This window comes from Vanessa cardui, chromosome 12, assembly GCF_905220365.1.
Source record: "Vanessa cardui chromosome 12, ilVanCard2.1, whole genome shotgun sequence".
NCBI lineage: Eukaryota > Metazoa > Arthropoda > Insecta > Lepidoptera > Nymphalidae > Vanessa > Vanessa cardui.
Genome location: NC_061134.1, coordinates 186,736 through 213,673, shown reverse-complemented (window position 1 = coordinate 213,673; position 26,938 = coordinate 186,736). Strand labels below are relative to the sequence as shown.

The 26,938-nt window shown below is 35.6% G+C and overlaps 1 protein-coding gene across 2 annotated transcripts; it reads left to right on the top strand.

Moving 5' to 3' along the window:
- Window positions 1-545: 545 nt before the first annotated feature.
- Window positions 546-26,475, top strand: LOC124534501 (glucose dehydrogenase [FAD, quinone]-like). Of its 2 annotated transcripts, XM_047110414.1 has the most exons (6): window positions 546-602; window positions 11,995-12,092; window positions 19,549-19,656; window positions 24,112-24,242; window positions 24,388-24,751; window positions 24,827-26,475. In XM_047110414.1, exons 1-6 carry the CDS (start codon window positions 586-588, stop codon window positions 25,981-25,983), a joined length of 1,875 nt encoding a protein of 624 aa, XP_046966370.1. In that variant the 5' UTR covers window positions 546-585; the 3' UTR covers window positions 25,984-26,475. The 2 variants fall into 2 exon arrangements, with proteins under 2 accessions (XP_046966370.1, XP_046966369.1); XM_047110413.1 differs by having other exon boundaries at window positions 548-602; window positions 24,388-26,475.
- Window positions 26,476-26,938: the final 463 nt, after the last annotated feature.

The following is a 26,938-nucleotide window of genomic DNA, read 5'->3' as shown; positions in this document are numbered from 1 at the left end:
AGAGATTTTTATCCGATACATGGATTTTTATTTACGATGCTTACCTACGTGTATTGCTTACAGAGTCTACCGCCGAACAGCAATACCCAGTATTGTTGAGTTTCGATTTGAAGGGTGACTGCGCCAGTGTAACGGGTGCAGGGGATACAGAATCCTAGACACGTAGCAAATGTTAATATTTCTTACGACATCATTGCATCATGGCTTGGGCATGGGTAGTGACGACCACTAACTCTCCATGTAAGTGGTCATGCCACCACCAGCCACCAGGCTCATTTACCCTTCCGCCTAACTGTAATACAATTAAACAAAGATTTTTATTAATGAGCAGTTATAAACACATAAAAGGCGCTGCGCGAGGATTTGCCCTCGGAGCCTTTAAAAGTTGTTTACGCTTCTTTTAATGTATGCACAGTGACGTAGTGTTCAGTAACGTTACTAATCCGCGCCTGTCGAGATTAGCGTAATATAAGGGTGCGTTGTACGATCTATGCGGAGTCGAAGGCGGAAAGCTGAGCCGCTTCCATCTCTATGCAACTTGAGTTATTTGTTTTTAAATGATACAAGATTGGATTCGTGCCGACTATGGATGTAATTAAAAGGTAAGATAATTTGTTTTATTAAATCTATTATTGATTTTAAGTATTTCGCTTATTATATCGCGATGGTTTGAAATAAAGATGAGAAGCGCGGGAATAAATAAGGTTGGTGTTAGCGGGAATAAATAAGGTTGGTGTTATTTTGTTAGCTTTATTCTGGACATTGGTACAGGAGGTATACCTGTAGACATGATGTAGTAATGAGGTCAATGGGACCCTTTATTAATAAGTCATTGTGTTTGATTTTTATTACTAATTATCTATAAAAGCTTTTATTATAATTAATATATAAATATTTTTAGTATTTATTCGTTTATTAAATGTTTTTAAAACAAGATTTAAATTTACTGTGGTGATGAGTAATAACAAAATTAAAAATAATGATAGACCATCGTATCGAACTTATTTTGACATTTACATCGTGGTAGAGGTTTGTGCAAGATTGTCTGGGTCGGTAACACCCTCTCATCATAATATGTTTTTTTTTTTATGGTATAGTATGCGGACGAGCATATCGATCACCTGATGGTAAATGGTCACCATCACCCATAAACAATGACGCTGTAAGAAATATTAACTATTCCTTACATTCTCAATGTGCCACCAGCCTTGGGAACTAAGATGTTACGTCTTTTGTGCCTGTAATTACACTGGCTTACTCACCCTTCAAGCCGGAACACAACAATACTGAGTACTGTTATTTGGCGGTAGTTATCGTGTTTCGGTTGGAGGGGTAAGTGTAGCTACAAGCACAAGGGCCATAACAACATAGTTACTAATTTCGGTGGTTTGAGTTTGTCCGTTTTCGTCAAATATTGTAAAAATAGAATTAGACCACTCAGTATCATACACGTGTGCAGTAACACCTAACAGCGTATCATTATTATTGCAAATATTAAGAAGTAAGGACAAAAAAATATTATTTCCCATCGAACAGACGTGAGATGATTGTTCGAAATCTCAATACCAACATTAAGGTGGATGTAAGTCATATAAGCTACCTGGAATAGTCTATCGCATATACCAGAGTTATTAGAAAATCCTATGGAGCGTCACCTGATGTTTGTTTATTGGGCTAGGCTTTATGTATCTTCCGCCATTGTAGGAACTATATTCTTAAGCAATACACCAGAAGGTTTATATTAGAGAATTAATTATTTTCTTTTAATTATTTTCCTTGTTATTTAATATTTGCTTTGTTAGGATTTTTTAATTGATGTTAATTATAAGTACATTTAATTTATTGTCAGACTCGGGTGAAACTGATATGCATTGTGTTTAGACAAGGGGTCTTTTCAACGTCTAATAACTGTAATAAGTGTATAAACTATGTTTATTGTATTAGGACGAGTAAATATACTTTATAAATCAATTATACGAAAACGGTTCGATTCGGGCGGTGGAAACTTTATTGTCTAACAGAAGGCCCAATATATTATTCCTTAACACACAATATCGGTACATTTTCATCAAGTCGGGAAAATCCAATTTTATTCGGCCTGTGAATGCTTTTCACGGGTCTTGTTACATTAGATAGCGTGACATAGCGTGACAACCTATTTCGTACTAATTTCTGTACTACTTTTAATTTACACGTTTCGAATCCATTTGATATTAATCTAGGGAAATAACCGTTTCCGGTTTCATTAATCTAATTTAGGTGTTTAACTTTATTACATTTTTTATTGCAGTCGACTAGTTTCATCTTGAACGGCAGCCTTAGTAAAAACTATGTGCTATGCGTTATTTTAACCGACTTCAAAGATGAGTATGTTCCTCGATTACTCAAATCGACTGTATCGATATGGTATATTTAAATGTTTTTTGAAAATTCATCACAGGTGATTGACGGGTGAATGGGTTGTCTGATGGTAAATGGTTTTCACCAGCGACAGACATATACGCTGAAAGAAATATTACCCATTCGATCGACAATGCTTCACTAACCTTGAGAATTGAGTCGCTTAGTCTTGTGCTTTTAATTACACTCCCTCCATCACCCTTCAATCCTGTACATAACACAAAATATTGTTGTTTGAAGATAGAATATACGATGAGTAATGAGGCTCACTGGGTGGGCTTTACCCAGACGCACGGAACCCTTATAAGAACTGCAACATGTAATATTTAACAAGAACAAACGAATGTACCATAATATTTTCATAAATCTTCTTTGCAGTAGAGGATTTATAAATTGGCCGATAGTAGGCTAGTGGGCTATTAAATTTTTGCGCACCTACTGACTTTTGCAATTCAAATTAATTACCTATATTTATTTTGAAATTTTCAACCGACTTCCAAAAGGAGGAGGTTATCAATTCGTCTGTATTTTGATTTGTGTTCTATCGTCCTTATTACATCGGCTTCTTGCCGTTATTAGTATGATTATGAACTAGGTGATATTTCTGTCAGTGCTAGATTATTTTTCCAACCCGCTATGTATTGACGAGAATACAGATTACGGACGTGTTGTGTATACATATAATTATAAGTATTTTTTATTTCTGTAAGATAATAACATTTGGGCTAAATTTGCCGCCCCTCCAAATCTGCCGCCCTAGGCTCCAGCCTACTTAGCCTATTACTAAATCCGCCACTGCTTCTTCGAATTAACAGTAATAGCGTCGGGAACATATACTTCCTTATTTATCAAGTGCGTAGTATTATTCTACGCTATAACAGCATATTGGTACTTACAATTAAAGAGCTCGTCACGTCCATCCCAATCTAACCTATCCTTCGTACCCATTTTACATTTTCAATCCTTGAAATAGAAAGGTGATTAATCAATCAATCAATTAATGTAAATGTGACTATTTTATGCTTTTTAGGTTCTTTGTGTTTACGAAGGCAGTTTTTAATATTCAAAATGATTGTTATATATTTCACAGGTTTTGGCTTTATCTTGATTTAAAAAAAATTAAAACAAAAAGGTAATAAATAATACAACAATTTTTTATTGTTATATTAATTTAAAGATAATTTAAAATAAATAACTATATTTTAAAAACACAATGATTTATTTTTTCTGGTGTTTATTTGTATTTTATAACAATAAAATTATATGTTATATTAGACTCATTAATATTTTTTTTCAAGTTAAGCCGTCGATTCATGAGAAGCGATTACAATACAGATGCGTGTGAGTTTGTGTCTGTCGTTGAGTTTGTAACAATCGCTAATTAAGATCATAATATAATTATTCCACAATAATCCTAATTAGATATCGCTTTAAGCGATATATGCATATGTATATCATAGGCTTATAAGCAAATGAGCCCCATGAAGTCCACTAGAGTGGTCACAACTAAGTCCGCAGGCCCGCAGTTAAGGGCGTCGTATGATATTTTAAGCATGCCCATCATCGCCAATGCGCTACCAACCTTGTGTACTGAGATGTTATGTAACTTGTGAATGCAGTCTCACTGGCTCACTCACCCTTACAACCGACAACAATACTAAATATTATTGTTTGACACGCAACAGATTTTATACAGTTTTTACTAATAGAAAGTAATAATCGACGAAGATTTGTATAACATTAATATTTTGTACAAAATGGCGGAACTTTGATAAACTTTTTAACCGACTTCAAAAAAAGGAGGAGGTTCTCAATTCGTCGGGGCCTTTTTTTTTTTTTTTTTTTTTTTTTTTTATGTATGTTACCGAATTACTCGAAGATGGCTGGGCCGATTTTGACAATTCTTTTTTTGTTTAAAAGGGCATGTTTTACAGGTGGTCCCATTGTCAGGAGATCAGGATCTGATGATGGGATCCTGGAGAAATCGAGGGAACTCCTCAAATTTTATAGGCACACCTATAGTGATTTCGGTTTTATTCAAAGTGCCTTGGTCATATGCTCACGAAAAGTGACATTTGATGAAGTGGAACTGATGATGAAGACCACAACTAGTAATCAGAACCTATTAGTAAGTAACTATTTTACGGGCTTAGTTCTATTTCTTTAAGATAGTCGTCAAGCAATTGATGTTAGTAAACATGCCTATGATGAAGTCTAGCTGATGGTGGACTACCAGGAGAACTCCTCAATGATTAACGGCATTAAAGTGAATGACAAACACTACCAATTGTAATTATAAATAACAAAACAACACTGAAAAGCAGTAAATAAAATTTTATAAATAAAAAAAAACCGCCTTCAAAAATGAACTAAAAAGAAAAAAATAATCAGTTACATCCATATCCAATTTACGATTTTTTAATCACCTTTTGAAGGCGGTGCCAACAAAGTAAATAAATTCCTATATTGAAATCATTTAATTTGTATCGATAGTAAGGTTTGTCTAATGGTGTCATCTATACAATAAATAGATTTAGTTTTTGTATGTATGTATTATGTACTTATATGCATATATAGCAATGTTGGCACCGACTTTGAGAGGTGATTAAAAAATCGTAAATTGGATATGGATGTAACTGATTATTTTTTTCTTTTTAGTTCATTTTTGAAGGCGGTTTTTTTTTATTTATAAAATTTTTATACGAATAACTTTTTAACTAGGTGATAACAGAACATGTTTCAACGTACTTGTTTGTTTCCAATAATGCAATTGTTTTGATTCGAAGCAATACTGAATTTATTAAGAATGTGTTTACTGTTTTTATCCTTAAATATGACATCGCCTCCAATCAAGCCCAACGCGACATATGCGTCAACAATCAAGCAGTGAGGTAGGGGTAGGTAAGGGCGAGTGAGCCAATGTAACTACAGGATCAGGAATTTAATATCTTAGTCCCTAAGGTTGGTGGCGATTTGGTGTTAAGTAGATAGCTTAATGTTTCTCACGGTGCCAATGTCTGACATTTGCTCGTCCTACCTACTAAACTACGTAGCGATTCAACGGGGAAATGCTGCTAGCATTCTTGAAACCATTCCACGCGGTCAAGATTTATACTGTAACTAGTTTTAGTTCGTATTTATATATATTTAAGCATTTAATGTTATTAATTCTTATTAAAAATGATTAAACCTACTAAATAATTAAAATGATATATATTATAGTTTGTACCCCGTTGTTAATGTTTATTATTATTTTGAGAGCGAAACCATTGTCGCATTTTCTACTTTTGAGAGCTACCAGCGCTAGATAGCATTTTTATCGCAAGTAGAGTTTGCATTTTCTACTTCTTAAAGCCATTATTGATACTTTTATGATAAAATTGAAAGATAATACGTGTAGCTTAAACGTGTAAACAGGCTACAAGTTGTACACTTAGTTACTGAGAAGAATGTTATGCATGGAAACGCAGGAAAAACACACTCATCTCCCTCATCATTAATTAGCATAGATTGTGTTCCTTATAAACATAACTAATTATATAATTCTTATAGGCATAAAGAAATTACTAACATACTCGAATATGACTTAATTTGTACCTACTGGAATTCATTACTCATTGATAAATATTTTAATTAGATTGAAGGCTGGGCTAGGCTGTCTCGATGCGTGTTGATTGGTATTTATTCAAACGTTAGATCAACAATATAGTACTAATACCGACACAAATCCAGTTAAGAAGATATCAACAAGCAGACAATAATATATAAGATTGGTTGTACGTACAAAGAAAGATAAAAGTGCATTAAGGTATAAAGTGTAGTAAGTGTATAAAGGTTACAGAACCAATAATAAGCGCTTTATTTCACTTTTGAATTTAAATAAACTGTTACTGAAAGTGTCCAAATATTATCTTATACAAATTGCATTGTAACTTCTCGTGTTTCATTTTAAAGAAGTCGAGACCTCAGGAACGGTGCTCGTAGGCAAAAAGTATTAACATTTTTTTCTCCATCTAGGACATTTTAATGGTAAAACTTACCGTCTTCTCATATTTTGTTTACTTTTGACCTTGAGTATTTTTTTTACATACACAGAAATGGTATGTGAAAAAGAACTACTTTAACACTTTATTTATATTTTGAACAATTTTACCAATTATCGGCTGGTTGTTAATTTAAGTATTGCCGAACGTCTAGATTCACCGGACACTAGTCCGGTCAATAAAGTCTTTAAATAAATAAAATAATATACATCTCTATAGGTTGGCATATTGTTTTTGGACAACTTCAACAATTATCATAATATGTTAGTCAATTTACACAAAATCGTGATGAATTAACACCTAAGGCTTGCTTCGTCCTTAGTGCAGACCGCCTAAAGCCTTCGGTAGGTTTTGAGTTTATCGCGTTCGTACGCGGCGGAAGGACTTCATATTATTTACTCGTAGTGATATTCATTTGTATTTTCAAATCATACTGATATTATGTCCAGGTAAGTTTGGTTTATTTCATTTGTACCGACTCACGGAGAAATGCTCATCTCACTAATGGGACTTTCATATTATCTTATAGTTTCAAAACAGACTGTTTTAATTGATATAACAGAAACGAAAAGAATTAGATCGATTGAATGATTTAGCTTTATTATAAATTATAGTAGGTATGTTTATTATATTTTCTTTTATTAATATTACTCTAATTTTGTTTTATATATTAAATACGTGTCAAATTTTTTGGGTACATATTTTTTGGATGATTATGATTTGGATATTATGAACTGTTTGTAACACTTTGTGTAATATCTCCCTTTTTGCCAGCTATCCGTTAAAGTAATGCATAATTTAATTTATTAATTAGTATTTAATTTTTTCTTAATGTAATATTATTGTAATTAACATAATAAGCATATTATGGTAAACTCATTTACGACCATATGAATGCCATTGGCCTTATGAGGCTGTTTTTTTTTCTCCATAGTGCGTAATTGATTTCGTCAATTGTATAAATTTTATACATGTAAAACTGCCTAGAAGTCGCAATAAAACATAAGATTTACACTTTATTTAAATGAAATATTTTTTTCTTTTTCGTCAAAGTAAACTGGAGTAGTAACTACGACATTTGAACTCATATATGGGCGAAAAAATAATTTTAAATACAATCTTATATCAAACACACGAAGTAACTTGTTGATCGATTACATTTATTAAACAATAAGAAATAATGATCCGACGGTGTTCGAATATCATTAAGATTTTACCATCATGTTTTTGAAACAGATTAACGCTGTCGATATTTCTGACGCTTATCTCTTCATACTGATAATTGATTAACAGAATTGTTAATTTTATCCAAATAAAATTCCATATTGACTTTGTATAATATTATTTAAAAAAAATAATTAAAAAACAGAAATTGAAATAATTCAAAATAAATAATTATGATGATTGATTGATTATGATAATCATAATAGTGGGCCAATACTGACTTCTCGATTAAGGTTACTTTACAGAAAGTTTTAAAAAAAGGAATGCCTGGGGACGGCATTGTTTATACTATTTAAAAAAAATAATGGAGACCTAATCAAAAAATATTGGACCTTCATGAACCGACAAAGAGCTATCGATTTAGGTCGTTATCATTTTGCAATTCCTCAGATGATTGCTAAATTTGCGCAGGTAATTGCTCTTCCACTAATTGCTCTAGTTTGATCCACGCGTGTTAGCGAGCTATAATTTATCAACACTTACCCGCTAAGTGCAGCTCCATAATCAATGTTTAAGTTATTAACTTTGAGACGATACCCGACACTTCATTATCTAGACAAATCAAATCAACTTACATTATTCAGTGTATGAGCATCACACTTACTAAGTGATTGGTTAGGAAAACGGAAATATCCTGACCTGAGAAGAGCCCGCAAAAGGAATTCAGTATTTTTTTTAATTTGTGATTATTTACAAATATTCAATATCAAAAGAAGTAGCCAGCCTTAACTTTACGTTTACCTACTATTTACTAATTGATTCAATTTTAATGTGCTGGTCGGCGTGTATCAAATAAGATTTGCATGTTATTCTTAATTACTTGTATTCGTTTTGTCTAAACTTGGCCCTTTGTTGTTTTATATTGTGCAGTCATGTTTTGTCATTGACATATTATTTGTTTGTAGCACAATTTTTCAATTACTCTATCAAGTAAAGATTTAGGGGTATTACTACGCATAGGTTCAATCCCAGGTCGGGTGGATTAAAAAGTTTTGGATCTTGCGGTCGAAACTTTTTAGTAGCCCAGAGAATAGAAGTCGACTGAGTGTATACACCCTGGTGAAGCAAATCTACTAACATATAACGGTTCTAACAGGTCCCAGATTATGTCCCAATCGAACTACGACAATCCTCGCAATTAAATCGAAGTATCGACATAAATGATTGATAAAAAAGACAATTTGTAGAAGAAGAATTGGCGTCCTAAGCTCTTTCCGGTCGTCTCGGATGTACCTTCCGATCGGTCTATGAGAGAGGAGAAGTTCATGCGTTTTCTACATTTGGGGACTATAATATTTTAACCTAGACTTTTAGCTGGAATCCAGTTTCGTTATTGCGTTGTTTATTTTTTCACGGAATCGTAACGAATAGCAGTTTCTCAATAATGTGATACTAACGTTTGTTTCAAATTTTATACTATTAACTTATACGTTATTTATTTAAAATCTATTGATAAAAAAAACGTAATCGAAAATTCAGCGAATGAACTGAAATATGTAAATTTGAATGTGTTTGCTTGATGCTAAGTGACAACGAACTTTTTAATTTTAAGATATATTTATTCAGATATCTCAAAATGATTTTTTTTAAAGTTGAATTTGGTAATTATAATTATTATTAAATTCCACCTTTAATATTATTTTGTATTTTAGTCTTCAGTACTTAAAGAAAAAAATATATACTTACAAAAAATATATAATATATAATATAATTTTTATTTTTTACTTAATTTAGTTATTTAATTTTATCTAATCTGAAGTTAAACAATTGAAGGACAGTCACATTGGGTTCTTAGGCATTAACAATCGTATGCAAAAAATAAGAAAACGAATTATAGCTAAAAAAACTTAATATAATATTAATGATGAACATTTAAAAAACAAATTATGTTTTATATAATTGTTAAGGCTCAAGGGTGCGTGTTACGATGTATGTAAAACAATTTTATAAGTAAAGTAAATAGGTAATATATTCATAAGGATATCGTTGAATAATTATTATAGGCAGTAACTATTTTTATAGAATCGTTGACGTGCCGGACGACATTCCCGCACACGCACCAAACTGCTCGTCGCGATCGTCTGACGACTGCGTAAGGAATGGAATCCTGACTGAATTATCTGAATTCCTAAGGTCGAATAGTGTGAGATTACGAGTAAATCGTAATAAAATCATGTACACGTATCCTGACTGTACAGTGTACATGTCTGTTTCAATGCGCCTTCAGAAAAATACGCTACAAAAATTGGAATTTTGTACAATTGAGTATAAAATGTGTTACATTATATTTTTTAGACGATTTCAATCAGTAAGTTAATAAAATATCAATTTTGCTCGTAACAGTAGGAAGAAATTTAGTAACATAAGAATTAACAACATTAAATGCTTAAATATATATATACAAATATGAACTAAAACTAGTTACTGTATAAATCTTGACCGCGTGGAATGGTGGCAAGAATGCTAGCAGCATTTCCCCGTTGAATCGCAATTCCGATCCTCTGGGCAAAAAACGAACCAGCCCTCCTGTCACCAGTAGAGGCAATGAGGCGAAGTGTTATAATGCTTTTGATGAAGCTTTCTGCACCACTACTCCAAGGGCCAAGCGTTTCGACAGCAAATGGAACAAAAAAGTAATTAGACATAATACACGAATATTTAGTTCTTTTTTTTGCTTCAGCTTTTTCCGCAGCGGCACCGGTTCTTAACATTGTTTCTCGTAACAGTTGGACCGAAGTTACTTTTGCTATTTATAATGTACAAGCAGCTTGTCCAGGCTTCGCACGGGTGTAGTTTCGTGAGAAAAAATCATATTTAATTACTTAGACCTTCTCTGTAAACGATGTTTTTTTTTCGGTAAATTACCCGTATGTAATTATTAGTAGTATTATTTTATTATATTGTTTTCGGGAGCTCCAACTCACAATAGACTAACAGATTGCCCTGAGTAAAACATTCTATCCGTACGTCTACATTAGTAGTCCAAGTCAGAACTTTCGACTTAGTTCTATTAAGTTCGGACTAAGTCCTCGAAAGTTCGGACTTGGGACTTAATAATGGTTAAAGCATTTGAAGGGGTAGGGACCATAAGTATCGGGGTACGAGTGCTGTCTGACCGCCAGTGGGTCCTCGATTCCTCTATAAGGAGTCTCGTGCACGAGCCTCATAGCACACAAGGAGGGATTTAAATTTCGTAATAGTATTGTATGCGTTCCAATTTACAGCATTAACTCATGTGGCGGGAGTCCAGACGGCTTAAGGGCAATTAGAAATTATTGTCGGTAATGTAGATACTTTATCTGTAACACAGTTTATACTAGCATGGACACAGATATTCACTTTGTTTCAAAAATGTGTAGCATTGTATTACCTCCATATTACCTGTTGATTATAATACCTGTTGACTTCCAGGCAGGATATATTAATTTAAATAATTGTATTTAACTAACTTGACTTTGTATTTTTTTAAATTGTGAAAAAGAGTAAACTTCTCAGTAGAATCTACTTTCCGAACCGGTTTAGCTTCACTTAATTGTAAAATGACGATTCAAGAGTGCTTGTAAAAACCTACTTGAATAAAGTTTATTTTGATTGATTCATTGATTGATTAAAATGGTGTTTTCATATCAAATTGAGACGGACGTGTTGTAGCTGGCTTTTTGAAAGTAAAAATTTTATTTATTTATTGCTGTGTCTTTCACATTGGTAACGGTGTCAATTGATTTATATATCATGACGTTTAGGCGCAATGATACATATAAAAGAACATCATATTATCATTAAATCGTGAATAATTTATTCTCGTCATGTGCAATAGTGAGTCTCAATTGGCCGCAGTCAAAGCAGGTCATTCATAATTACACTTCAAAGTTCGAATTTCTTTGATCCTTCATTTCGAATTTAACGTTTCATTTTCTTTTATTTCCACTTACTTCGTCATAATTCTGTCTAATGTCCTAATGTCTTGTCATAAAGCAGTAATTAGATTAACTTCTGTCCAATTTATACAGTGCTTATTAAGTTACTTACTGATTCTTCCCAATAAAATGTAGAATCACCGAATGTTATAGACGATGCTTCTTGTAAATCATATGTACGTGGTTTCTAAAAGTGGAATGACCAATTCATTTTTCATCACTATACTAATCTCTTACTAATCCCCACGTACCGGACTGAAAAAAGCAGTTTCTCCTCCTGGGGTGTAATCAGTCGTAAACTTGCCAGTTGTAGTTTATCTGAAACTATTTTCTCCTTTATATATTTTAATATTGTATGCAGTGTCGATCACATATGAATTAACAGTTATGTATATATGTTCTGGTTTTAGGACAAACTTTGTCAAAAAGCTCCAAAGATGGCACATAGTTAGTTCACCGCCGCCTGACCTGAAAACGAGCAAGTTTCACCTGGAGATTACACTATTAGGTAAGATTATTATCTCAATCATATTAATATTAAAAAATAAATGAAATAAAATTCATATGACGTTCTTTTTCTTACTGATGACTGACTGACATCCTAAGCACAGCCAAAACCTGTTGATCTAATAGGTTGAATTTTTGTAAATGTATTCCATATAAGATGTTCCTATGTACCTACATTAGGTAATTTTTTTCTCTGTAGTTGTTTATATGGGGATGACAATGTATCTGAAAAGGTGTTCATTTCTGATGTATATAAATATTTAAGGCTCATATTATTACGGACTTTAAATCTTTTATACCGATTTCAATATTTATACATAAGAAACGAAGACCGAAAAGGTCTAAAAAGGCACACTTACAACGTCTATTTTGAAAATTCTTTACATAATGACTCTAGGTTTGCATGGATGTTTGTGCTTTTTTGAGAGTAAGAAATTATTGCTTTTATTTGTAATTTAAAGGGAGCAAGTTACATCGTTTCTGAAAATTAATTACGCAAGATTGGAGACAATTTTACTAAATAATGATTAACCGATGAAACATCCCATCGGCCACGCGGCTAGAATTTTAATAAACTCATTAAAGGGCGTAAGATTGATTGTTTATTTATATTAAGATTAATTGGCGTCTAGTCTAGATCGAATCTGGATGCGTTGAAATTTATCTAGATTGTATTGTTGTACATATATTATATTGTAATACTTGTTTCAATATCTCATTATTTAAAATTCTTTCGAGTTCTAACTGGAATATAAGCTAATCTCAACACCTAATACATTAAACTTGTACCGATAGACATCTCTATACCAACCTTGCGGTTTAAGTATGTACGTTGTTCCTCTTTATAATTTTCTCATCGCTATTAATTTATCTGTTAAGCTAATTGATATCAAATTAATCTAACCATTTAACGCCACGATATCTACGTCGGTATTCAATAATTTAAAGTGATCCAATCTTAAGCTCACATATCTAATACTCATAGTGTACTTTAATTTAGTGTGTATGCATATAGCGTATACAGTAGTTTTCAAATATTTTGATCAATGAATGCTGATTAGAAATATTCAGTTTTAATTTAATAAAAACTTAATTAATGTTAACTGTACAAATATAACATCCCAATCAGAAATCGTCCAATCTCTAAATCTGTAATGTTACCTGATCTTAAATATTGCAACTCGGCAAGATTAAGGGCCCGCATGTTCGGAGAATCGCACTCGAAGGGATCCGTTTGTTTCGCTATTTGATCACGGATCTCCGAACGACGATTGCGAAAAATATCTTACCCAGCTTATACAACCGAAATGTTTTTGTTGAGTATGTAAAAATGTAAAATATAATCACATAGTCTGCAGCTATATGATCTGACACTACAGCAATTAATTAGTATGTAAATATATACTTTGAGTACGCTTAATTAACAACAATTGCAATCGCGATAATCATACTGCACGTAGATTACATATGGTGGAACAAAGATCTTTTTATGCTTTTGTTCTAACAGAAAAAAGCAAAATTGAACTTTAAATAAAAGGAGCAACAATTCAGTAATTTACAGAATCCTTAATATTTATTACAGCGGTAATGCCAATGGTTTGACTTCTTCCGTGGTCGAGTGCTGTGTACACCGGTTTTCATGGGTACGCCACTCCGAGGTCCTGGGTTCGATTCCCGGCCAAGTGGATGTAGATTATAATTAGTTTTCTAAGTTGTCTTTGTGTTAACGTCGTTACTTCTGATTTTCCATAGCACAAGTGCAGTGCTGTAGCTACTTACATTGGGATCAGAGTAACGTATGTGATGTTGTCTCATATTTATTTATTTTTTTAATGGTGGCTATTTTACGATAACTGCCTGTAACAAAGGGTTCTAAAGGTTAATAAGAACTATCATTCTGCTTATTATTAACAGTATAATTTGTTGTAAATATTTTCGTGATCGCATCGTTAAATCACAATTTTACCTTTTTCCTTTTTACCAAAGTTTATTGTTTATCGTATAAGCGGGTACTTTTTCATATCGTGGCCATTAGGAGAGCTTCCTGAATAGAACAAAAAATATATAAATATTTCATAGAATTTTAATTAACATTTGCTCGTTTTGAGTTTTAAATTTAAACAAAAACAATTCAAAACAATGGGTGTATTACTCATAATGACTAAATAATATAATAATTTACGTAATAACCCTATATTTAAAAAAATAGGCTTTGGTTTCCCTCAATCAGGATGCCAAAAAATAGAGTTTATTTTTTATTTTTCAATAAGATATACCGCTTACTACTAAATTAATGAAGGAACCTAAGGGTCAGCCATAAGTACATTATGACTATTTCGATATTCTTGCTAACTGCACGGGTCTCCGATTTCCCACCATGCAGTCATGTAAATGTTGACACGTTTTTTTTAACGTTATTTGGTTCTTCTAAAATAATATTGAATATATTAAAAGCTTAACTTTAGGATGTACCGAAATTAATTATAACGGATGAATCGCGTATATTAATTATTTTTAAACATCCCGACGTTTCGAGCACTTTGCAGTGTTCGTGGTCACGGGTAGACTAGATATATATAGAATAATTAATATACGCGATTCATCCGTTATAATTAGTTTTATTTAAATGTGTAATAATCGCGAAAATTTAAGACAACATTATGTGTACCGAAATTGTTTGATCATTCTGTGTTTCTAAGACTTTTTACCACTATAACATTATTGTATATTCTTATCTCATGTAGAACTCTCTAGACTTAGTACCACAACACGCCGATATAGCTCAATTACTATACTTTAGATACTTTCATTGTATCATGTATGGTATATTACTTTGGAGTAATCCAACTACATTCGATCAACAAAAAAAGCTTTCGTTTTCAGAGACTTCCGTCGGAATGTTTTTACTAAATTTGTCTTACAACATGTTTACGGTGGTACCATAGTATATCTACAACAATATAATGTACATACAAATATAATAACATTGATTGTTTAGATAGAAACAAAAAAAGCTTTGTATAAACATGAGAAGTAAAGAATAATTTGTAACAGCAGTTTACCGTTTGTGCAAAGCAAGGTCCACATGCACCGCCATGTGCAATTGAGCTTTTTGTGCTTCTGGTCACTCATCGTATTATTGACCGCCAAATCACAATACTCAGTATTGTTATCAAACGGTTAGAAGGTTGAGTACAGTCAGCGTAGCTGCAATTCCGGAATTTGTAGAATATTGTAAGGAATTTTTAATACCATATACTTAAAAAAAATAAAAAATTCCTCGTATACTTTGGCAATTTTTGAATTTAAATTACACCTTAAGAATAAAAAATCTTAGATTAATAAAACGTATTCTACGAAGTGAATCGTCTGATTGGCCACCTGATGTTAAGGATTTGCGGAAAATTCATCTAAAACGATTCGTCTAAAACAATTCGACTAAAGCAATTCGTTTGTTTATAGAATTCCTATCGAGTAGGATCCACGATTGAGATATCTGGCTGGAATTAGCTATATGGAGTAATCATCAGGTTGAAATAGGCATGATCATTCTTCGTTCATCCTCCCTCTCTCCTTTCATGAATTTATGAATTTCTGCTCTCTGCCGGACCCAGAGTCAACGAACGAGGACGTGGCGGATTGCTGACTCCATTTTTTTTGTTTTTTTTTTTATTTAAGCTTTTTTTGTCTTTTCCAGTTTTTTTATATTTTTTGTGTTGTTTTTTGTATTAAGTTTATTATTATTTTGAATGAACGATAGAGACAAGCTGGTTTCAAAGATGAAAGAAAGAATAAAATAAAAAATAAATAAAAATATAAAATGATGAAATTAAATCTTCATATTGACAGATTGTTCGCAATTGATCGTCATATTTTAACACGATGCTGCGGATTCGTTGATTTAGATCCCGATATATTTTGGTTGGTGGCGGCTGAGATACTCTTTCAGGCATCTGATAAGCTCCCAAAAACTGGGATGCTTTGCCGAACCAACTCGTTGAAGCTACGATGCCAACCTTCCACCTTATTATTCGTGCGCGGAAGGTTGAATCGTGGTCATAAGATCGATGAAGACTGCAGAGTCGCGAGACTGAAGTGTAATGTGGGAATGAGCAGTGATCATAGTCGATTTGTTTTTAGCCGAATTGCTTTAGTCGAATTGTTTTAGTCGAATAGTTTTTTAGATGAACTGTTTTAGTCGAATTGATTTAGACGAATTGTTTAGTCGATTTTCCGTAGACGGATGTTAAGTGGTCACCACATCTCACCTTCTACTATAACTCAGCATCTAGCCTTTACCCGTGACCGTTGGTTAAGATGACGTGTTTTAAATTTCAAGGCCATTTCTACTCGAGAGTAACAATAATTCGATGTGGTGCTGTTGTTTTGTTTCGTAGTGTATTTATGCGGTAAATACAAACGTAATGTGTGTACGTCCAAGCGTAAATACCATTTCATAATCCAAAACAATGAGCAACATTAGATACGACACGTTGATTCCGTTGAATAATTAAGTTTGTGGGATTGTTGACCTTACTCATTCATCTCGACAAAGGTTGTACTTAACGTTTAATTATTCGTAACACATACGCAAACAATAACTCATTCGAATTTTATAACTTTTATGAGGATGTAATTGAGTTACGATAGATTCAGAACTTAGCTGTAATATTTTTATTACAAACAATTAGAATTTATCTATTATAAATCTTCCCACATAAAGGGACAGAAGGTTTTTGCTCAGGTGATTTCCGCAGAAATATGAATCCCTAATTTTTATTTAGGTATATATAGATATTATTCACATATTGCAGATAGTCTCGTAAAAAGAGCTAGAGTAATAAGGTAACTTTATTATATATATATATATATATATATATATATATATATATATATATATATATATATATATCATAATGCATTAAAATAAGCCGTTCTTAAACTGTGCAGAATGTGTGTCTGTCTTCTTAATCATATAATCTGATGGGAACATAAATCCGTCATGATCGTTTTAAAAGTTTAACCACTATTCCTGCTTTCAAAAGTACGGGAATGTATTAAAACACTGAAACATTCTAAACTCCGGGCTGCTACTGAATATTTTTCGTCTGGAAAACACAACTAATATCTATTTGACTCGGATTCTAAGGCTCATATTTCAGTCCCTATAGGTACCATTATGACAGTCAGGAAAAAATAATCTCCATTATAAATGATGCCAGAAAACGTTGTGGTGTCTCTCGCGTCACGAGGGCGCTGACTGATTGGATTACCATAACAACGTTTGCTCCGGAGACACGCCAGGTGTTGAGGATAACTCAGATTGATCTCATTCCTCGACATCAAAGCCGATTTTTTTGGCTTGTTACATGTATTTACAAAGTACGTTCTTAATATTCAACCTTTTTATATTATAGTGCTCGTTGATTTTTGTCACCGGCGGAAATTTTGAAAATTTTAATATACTTTTTCTGTACGTTTTTTTTTTGAAAAATTTAATGCCTAAAGTTAACATCAAGACAATGGGCAGTAACGTGTAAATTCGAAACTATCAAAGAATTGCTTAAAAATTTTAAATCCGACTATAGAAAAAATAAGGCTCTGTATTGCAAGAAAATATTTTGTACTTAATTTTTTTATCTCTACAACTATTCATTTAATTGCTTATAATTAATTAAACTATGTTGTTCAAGTTGTTGAAATATTTAGCAATTTTAACATAAATATTCAGAGGATAGTCGTGGTCGCTTACTACCTGAAGATTGCTTACTACTTGAAGGGTCGTTAGGGCAATTAGGTCATCACTTTGTGAGTTGAAGCAGAATGTATATGTATATTATCTTTTCTTCATTTTTGGGGAGATCGGAATATATAAGAAATTTTAAAAGGTTTTTGAAGATCAAATAAATAGTCCATCTACAGATTAAACTCTGGTAATTAATTCGTTCCTAAATTGAATAATATTTTTATATGAAGTACTCACTTTGTACACCACTGCCCAAAATAGGAGTGTAATATTTTTAGAATGTGAGAAAATATCTTGTTAGAAGAGGTTACATTTACGTTTTTCAGCAAAACTTTTTTTTAATTATGTACAGTTTCTTTGTTAATTTTTACAGAAGTGTACTTGTCACTTGTCAATGAATATAAAGCATAGTTTGTTTTTTGCCAGTTCTTTTCAAGTCTACGCCTTTTTTATGTTAAATGACTTTATTAAACTAGTAATAAAAAACAATCACTTTACATTACTTGCTACAATATAACGCTCAATTAGAAGGAGTAGACGGACAAAAAAACGCATATTTGTTCGTAATTAGCAGCTATGAAATAATTAATTTGTTAACACAGACTATTAATTTTTATGTCTTTCTTGCAAACATATACATACATAAGTAACGTAACAAAATAGTATGTGTAGCACTTAATTGTACAAGACATTTGATATTACCTGAACATTGTTTTATTCAATAGAACGAATCAAGTTACAGATAATAATTTATACCTACTTTATTGATCATAGGGATACTTGTAAAGTATTTGTTTGATTTATTCAATAAAATAGGATTACAAACATAGATAGCCTGAGATCTGAACCGAAATTCGTAGGCTTAAACCCGGGCTACCTCTGAGCGCTCGCGTGCTTCATATGAGCTTATAATTTGTGTTGTGTTGTTGCATATCATTCTCATTAACTCTATACGAAGCAGACATGTATCCAAAAGTTTAATAAATGTTTTTCCAACGAATTCTTACTTATATAAAGTAAGGGACTTATTACGCCCTGAGATCTTAGTCACGTGCATCTGCTCTAGAGTCGTATCGAATCTTTCCGCACTTAAACATCTATTAAGAATTAATAAATATTCACATTAAAAGAAACAGCTTTATTGTATTATAAATTGAAACTTAAACAAAAAAAATAGTTGTATGAGTCGACGTATTAGAGAGGCTTTATCACTGTGAAAAGGCGATTAAAAACAAAAAAATATGTATATTCTAAAACCAATACACAAAAGATACTTTTTTATTTCAAAACATCTCGTTTTGGAGGTTTTGTATTGTTAAATGCGAGTTACAAGTTTAGTTTCAAATGAAATGACATTCGGCGTTCTGTTTTGCCTGATCCGCTTTAAGTTGACGTTTTTGGGCAGATTACGGCGACAGTTCGTTGAATGTGTTGTAAAGTTAGACCGTCTGTAACGTATATAAATAAAATAAATAGTGCTGAGTCTAGCTATACGGATAGTGTGTACATTGTATTACCTCGCTATTTCAAGTCTTGTATATATTTTTAATATTTACATTGAGAATTGTAATAAAAAATTTACTTTACCTCCTGAAAATAAAATTAAATCTTCGCTTTAGATTCAGGTCTTCCAATATCTGCACCAGTTCGGTTAAAACCTAAGACGGTTATTCATATTATGATAAGTAAATGTGAAATGTTCTTTTTTCAGTGCTGACGGTAGCCGTGGCGATACTGCTCTGTGGTCAGTTTAGCAGTTTCAACGATGTCGATGCGAAGTTTCGCTCGAGAATTTCTTATTATGGAGACGAAGTAGCAGGTAAAATAATATAATCTGAAATATCCAATTCATGCTTACGAGCTTATTATTAATTTATTTATATTATAGAGTCCTTGTATTAAATAGTACAATGCATGGCCAGACTATTTCTTTAGTAAAATATGTAAATATATTATATAATAATATAAGCGGTCTTTAAGCCTTTAAGCGGTGGCCCGCTTGATGTAGCCGATACTACGGTGTTCTTGGGGAATAGAATTGGATTCCAGACTTCAGTGGAGTCCCCATTTGTCGTCCCTAACAGGGAGACTCAGCTCCGCAGCATACGCGGTTAGAAAAGTTAGACAACTAACTGATATTGATACCGCTCGTTTAGTTTATTTTGGTTATTTTCACAGTATTATGTCATATGGCATATTACTTTGGGGTAACGCTGCAGACATTGAATCTGTCTTTATTTTACAAAAGAGAGCAATTCGGTTTATTTATAATCTTGGAGCTAGAGACTCTCTTCGGGATGTTTTTAACAGAGTAGGAATACTTACTGTTGCGTCGCAATATATTTACAACAATATTATGTATATTCACAGTAACATTGATCACTTTGATAAAATCAGTGATAATCATTGTATATGCACTAGAAGTAAGGATGAGCTGATAACGCCAAGTTTCCGATTCCGCAAAGTCAATAAATCTTTCTTGGGGCAAGGTATCCATTTATATAATAAAATTCCACAGACATTTTTAACTTTGCCGTCTCGTAAATTCAAATCGTTTATTAAAAATACATTGGTGAAAAAGGCGTATTATTCGATACAAGATTTTGTAGATGATAAAAAAGCATGGAATTAATACCTGTTGACTTCCAGGCAGGATATATTAATTTAATAATTGTATTAACTAACATGACTGTATTTTTTAAATGTTGAAAAAGAGTAACTACTGAGTTTCTTGCCGGTTCTTTTTTTTTTTTTTTTTTTTTTTTTATGGCATAGGTGGCAAACGAGCAGGAGGCTCACCTGATGGAAAGTGACTACCACCGCCCATGGACATCTGCAACACCCGGGGGCTTGCAGGTGCGTTGCCGGCCTTTGAGAAAGGAGTAGGCTCTTTTCTTGAAGGTTCCCATGTCGTATCGGTTCGGAAAAACCGCCGGCGAAAGCTGGTTCCACAAAGTGGTTGTGCGAGGCAGAAAATGTCTAAGAAATCGCGCTGTTGTGGATTTTCGGACATCAAGATGGTGCGGGTGAAACTTAGAATTTTGACGAGATGTCCGAAGGTGAAATTCAGCAGCCGGGATTAATCCGAACAATTCCTCGGAACATTCCCCGTGAAAAATTCGGTAGAAGATGCAGAGTGATCCGACATCTCTACGCAAAGCCAAAGGATCAAGGAGATCGGAAAGGGCTTGATCGTCGATAACTCGAGCCGCTCTACGTTGGATGCGGTCAAATGGAAGGAGCTGGTACTGGGGAGCACCCGCCCAGAGGTGAGAGCAGTACTCCATGTGAGGCCGAATTTGCGCCTTGTAAAGTTTTAGGCGATGGGCCGACGTGAAATACTGTCTCGCCTTGCTGAGCACGCCCAGCTTTTTTGAAGCCAATTTGGCTTTGCCTTCCAATTGACCGCGGAACTGAACGAGGCTCGAAATATCAACGCCAAGTATTCCGATACTACCTGTAGCGGCTATCGGAATGTTCTCAAATCGTGGAGATACGACAAATGGTGTTTTTTTAGCGGTTAACGCGCAAACTTGCGTCTTTTTGGGGTTGAAATGGACTAGATTTAGCCGGCCCCAATTCGAGACTTCGTTTAATGAAGACTCGATTTCAGACACAAGTTTGTTCCGGTTCTCTTCGACGTTTTCCCGAGAAATATTAGCGCGGCCGGTGTATAAGGTGTCAACGGTACTGTCGTCTGCATAGCAATGAATGTTTCCGATTTGCAACAAATCATTGATATGCAGAAGAAACAGAGTGGGTGATAGAACGCAGCCTTGTGGAACACCAGCATTGACGAATTTTAAGTCAGAGCATGCACCGTCGACAACGACCTTGATGCTCCGATCTGCCAAAAAGCTGGTAATCCAATTGCATAATTTCCCGGGAAGCCCATAGGAAGGAAGCTTCGAAAGAAGCGCTTTGTGCCATACGCGATCGAAGGCCTTCGCTATGTCCAAGCTGGCTGCTAATGCCTCCCCCTTGCTCTCAACTGCTTCAGCCCACCTATGAGTAAGGTAAACTAGAAGATCACCGGCTGAGCGACCCCGACGGAAACCGTACTGGCGGTCACTAATCAGCTGATTCTCCTCTAGGTACCGCAGGAGCTGGCAGTTAATAAGGGACTCCATTATCTTGGAGAGCAAGGAGGTGATGGCTATAGGCCTATAATTGGACGGGTCTGAGCGGTTGCCTTTTTTAGGGATCGGATGCACCAAAGCTGTCTTCCAGGAATTCGGGACGACGCCTAATGTGTAGGATTGCCGGAAAAGACGCGTTAAGACCGGTGCCAACTCGGGAGCACATGTCCGTAGCACGATTGGAGGGATACCATCGGGTCCGCTCGACTTATGAATGTCCAAGGAAAGAAGTGCTTTACGAACTGCACTTTGCCGGAATTTAACTTCCGGCATCGTGGTATCACACCGCGGAATTGTTGGTGGAGATTTTCCTTGGTCATCCAGAGTCGAGTTCGACGCGAAGAGAGAGCCTAAAAGATCAGCTTTCTCTTTCGCGGTATGGGCCAATGACTCACCGTCCCTGTGCAGAGATGGAAAAGAGGGCTGACAGAAATTCCCTAAGACAGCCTTAGCGAGAGACCAGAACGCTCGTGTTCCTGAAGGGAGACGCACCAGTCTCTCGCCAATTCTGCCAATGTACTCCGTCTTCGCCCTAGCAATCACGTTTTTGAGGGACCTAGAGGCAGAGTTATATTCCTTTTTGAATGCGCTGGTATTTACATCACGAGACGCAGATGCATTAGCCCAGGTTTGATAGCGTTCCCACTTTCGGCGTGATGCCGTTTTGCAGAAACGACCAAACCAAGGCTGGGACTTGCCACCGATGGGTACTGCAGAGTAAGGAATGAATAGTTCCATACCCTGAAGCACCACATCGGCAACAGAGTCAGCAGCAGCGTTCGGATCATCCGGCGAGAAACAAATCTGCCCCCATGGGTACGATGCAAAAAAAGACCGCATCCCATCCCAATCTGCTGACTTGTAGTGCCATACTCGGCGGCACCCAACAAAGCGAGGCCGTGAGTACCGCACAACCGGCACTGTACTCCGGACGAGACAGTGGTCAGACGAGCCCAGAGGGGGATCGACGATAACCTGATAGCCATCCGGATGCGAAGTCAGCAGAAGGTCCAACAGGGAAGGTGTATGATCCTCCACATCCGGTATTCGCGTTGGCGAGTTGACCAGTTGTGTCAGATCATATGCTAGAGCGAAGTCCAGAACAGATCTACCCGCATGATCGGTGGTGCGTGAGCCGAGCCATTCTGCGTGGTGAGCATTAAAGTCACCTAGAATAATGATCTCTGCGGATGGAATCTGCTGAAGCACGGAATCTGTAGCCATTTGGACGTGCTCAACCAGTCGGTCGGTTTCGGCATTACCGCTATGGGACCTATAAAGGCACGCATAGATTCGCGGATGATCATCGCAGTCTACACGTAGCCAGATAATCGATAGGTCCTGTCCTTCAAGGCTGCCGAGGCGTCGAGAACAGATATCATCTCTGACGTAAACGCATACCCCAGCTCGTGGTATAAAGGAATGTTCCAATTTGTACCCAGGGTACGAGAGAAAAGTCGTATCGGCAGGAGAAGATATCTGGGTCTCGGTTAGAAAGAGCAAGGCCGGCTTCGCCGTTTCCAGATGGTAGTGAACGGCGTTGAGGTTGGAGTTGAGTCCCCTTATGTTGCAGAAGTCCACAGCGAGGGTGGTAGGGGTTGCCTTATGATGCCTGCTCCGCTTGCCCCGAACAGTGGCGAGCGCAAAATTGCCCCCCCCAGAATTCGGAGGGCAGCCTGGGCATCCCTGCTCAGGCGGTGTACGTCCTGAGCATGGATGCCCAGAGAGGGATTCTCCACCGCTGTCGCTGATGGTACCCTCCTGGGGTAATTTAACCAAATTCTGCACAACCATCAAGTTTTGGGGGGAGGGGGATTGGGCCTCCGGAACTCTCACTTACCGGACGAAACGCGGTAGCATTGCCACCACTTTACGCCGATTTTAAGTGAGAGAGTGGTACTTCCCCGGGCGTGCCGGCCCATTCGGCTGTAACCCGAAGGTATACAGCGTGGCACTACCACTTGAAATTACCACTTCTCGGTAGAATCTACTTTCCGAACCGGTGGTAGCTTCACTTAATTGTTAAATGACGATTCAAAAGTGCTTGTAAAAGCCCACTTGAATAAAGTATACTTTGATTTTGATATAAATAATATTGTTTTACATTACTTAAGTATATTTTATGTATTTCATAGATGGCGATGAATTTGACTACATCGTCGTAGGCGCGGGCGCCGCCGGCAGTGCGGTCGCCGCTCGTCTCGCTCTCGCCGGCAAGCACGTGTTGTTGGTGGAGGCGGGCGGGGATCCAAATATATTGACTAAGGTATGCTATTTAGAGTTAAGTTTCCATGTGTATCTCTAGCTCATCTAGGTTTGTCAATGTATTTAATGACATCGGTGATAATTAAAGCATTAGGTTTTCTGTTTTAATAACGACAAGAGTAATTTTACAAAATATTTTATTTCAGATACCAGCAGCGTCGTTAACATTGGGTAGGTCGAATCTTGACTGGTCATACGACACATTGTCCAACGAAAAGTCCTGCCTTGCCTCCAAGGGGCAACGTTGTCGTTTTACGCGAGGACGGTGCCTCGGTGGCTCCACCAGCATCAACTACATGATGTACACCCGTGGGAACAGAGAAGACTATAATTTTAACATTTCTGGATGGACATGGGAAGATATCGAACCTTATTTTCTTAAATACGAAGGTCTCCAAGACTTGAATCTTCTTCCTAAATCATCAGCAGCATATCACAATACTTCTGGGGTAGTTTCGATTGGCTATTTCGGAGATTCTGGTAATCCGTGGCACGAAAGAATTGTAGAAGGTATGACATCCCTTAATATTCCATATAATCCAGATGTAAATGCTGAATCTCAAATTGGCGTTTCCAAAATATTAGGTTTTACTTCGCAAGGTGAGCGAGTAAGCACAGCCAAGGCTTATTTAGAACTGAAGGGTGTTCAGAAAAATTTAAGAATAGCAAAGAACACGCAATGTACTGGAGTTATTATTGACGAGAATAACACAGCGCGAGGAGTTACAGTGTCCAGGAGTGCGAATGAAACGTTACGGTTATATGCAAAAAACGAAGTCGTCCTCAGTGCGGGAACTATTGGGAGCGCACAATTACTGATGCTCTCTGGAGTCGGAATTAAAGAACATTTAAGGCAATTCGGAATTCCGGTTAAGGCGGACTTGTCTGTTGGTAATGAGATGTCAGACCACGTGCTACCGCTTGTTAACATCAAAGTCGATCATGATACTATTTCAGCTTTAAATCCCTTGTCAATTGGATTAAAAGGTATCGAAGCTCTACAGTGGGTAACCACCAGAAGTGGACCGATGACGTCAAATAGTTTGACTGACATTACAGCTTTTCTTAATTCAAACTGTTACAACTATACCCTCAAACGCTTAGTGAACGATAGACCTGAGTGCGAAATACCGAATTTACAATTTATCTATGCATATATTCCCAAGGGAGTTATAAATATAGCTCAAGCTTTATTCGATGGTTCTGTGTCGTTTACTGGAGAAGCGCTTGAGCAGACAGTGTCAGCTAACGAACAAAGTGGTTTAATTGTTATATCATCGGTGATAATGAGACCCAAGTCACGCGGCTGGATCCGTTTAGCAAGTTCGGATCCACTCGCACCTCCAGCTATTTATCCTAATTATTTATCCGAAGAAAGCGATGTTAAAGAAATGGTTGACGCCATAAAAATCATCGAGCAAATGGTTGAAACGCCGATCTATAAGAAATACAACGCATCGATAAACCGATTGAAAATATCTGGCTGTCCCGATGTAGATGTGAATGGATACTGGGAATGCTACGTGCGCCATATGACAAACTCAGTTTACCACGCTGTTGGCACGGCAGCGATCGGCCGCGTTGTCGACGAGCGCTTGAGAGTTAAAGGGATAAACAACCTCCGAGTTGGTGACGCATCAGTGCTGCCGCATCTGCCGCGCGGGAACACGGCCGCCGCTATCATAGCGATAGGAGAACGATTAGCAGATATCTTATTACAGGACCAATGGTTGTTACGATAAAACATCGACTATCTGCTGTTTTTGGAAATAAAAATAGCATATGATACCACAGATGTTTCCGAGGATTACAGTACAAAGAGGATTAGAGTTTCGTATACAAGTAATTCTTTGGGAAAAGAATTAACTTTGTCGAATTCATTGGACAGACATGAGAATGGGAGTTGTGTCATATATTGACCGTCATGATATTATGGATTATTCAAGAGGCTACATAACGACTAACAGAAATAAAAGCAGAATTTAAAGAATAATTAACGTTTATTATTCTAAAAAAAATAAAAATTAAAAAACTTAATATTTTCCTGAACCACATCATTACAGAAATATAATAAATTTACAATAATTTCAAATGAAATTTTATTACTAAGTATTCTCAGAAAAAAATATGTAAATGAAATCTCACCCATGAATAATCGACACCATGCTTAAAAGGAGTAGCAACCTAATTTGCCCACTAAGTTAGTCAACAATCCGACAAGAAGCATGAAACGGCTCTTTAAATTTAGTTTATATTCTTCAATCAATCTATTTTGTAAAATTGTCGTACTGACATTGGTGTGTAATGGTGGCATCACTGTACGTTTACAACAATATTGTGTGTATCCATAATGATATCGATTGTTGTATAAACACGAGAAGTTAAGAAAAACTCGTAACACTTGGTTTCCGTCTCTGCAATGTCATTTCATCCTTTCTCTGAGAAGGTGGTCGCTTATATAATAACAATAACAATAACAGCCTGTAAATTCCCACTGCTGGGCTAAAGGCCTCTCTTCCCTTTGAGGAGAAGGTTCTGATTCATATATCAGCGGTGCTTGCCTGGACTCGAACCCGCAATCATCGGTTAAGATGCACGCGTTCTCACCACTGGGCCATCTCGACTCGCTTTTATAACAGAATTTTTCAAATACTTTTAACTTTGCCATGGCCATTAAATATTCTAGGATATACATTA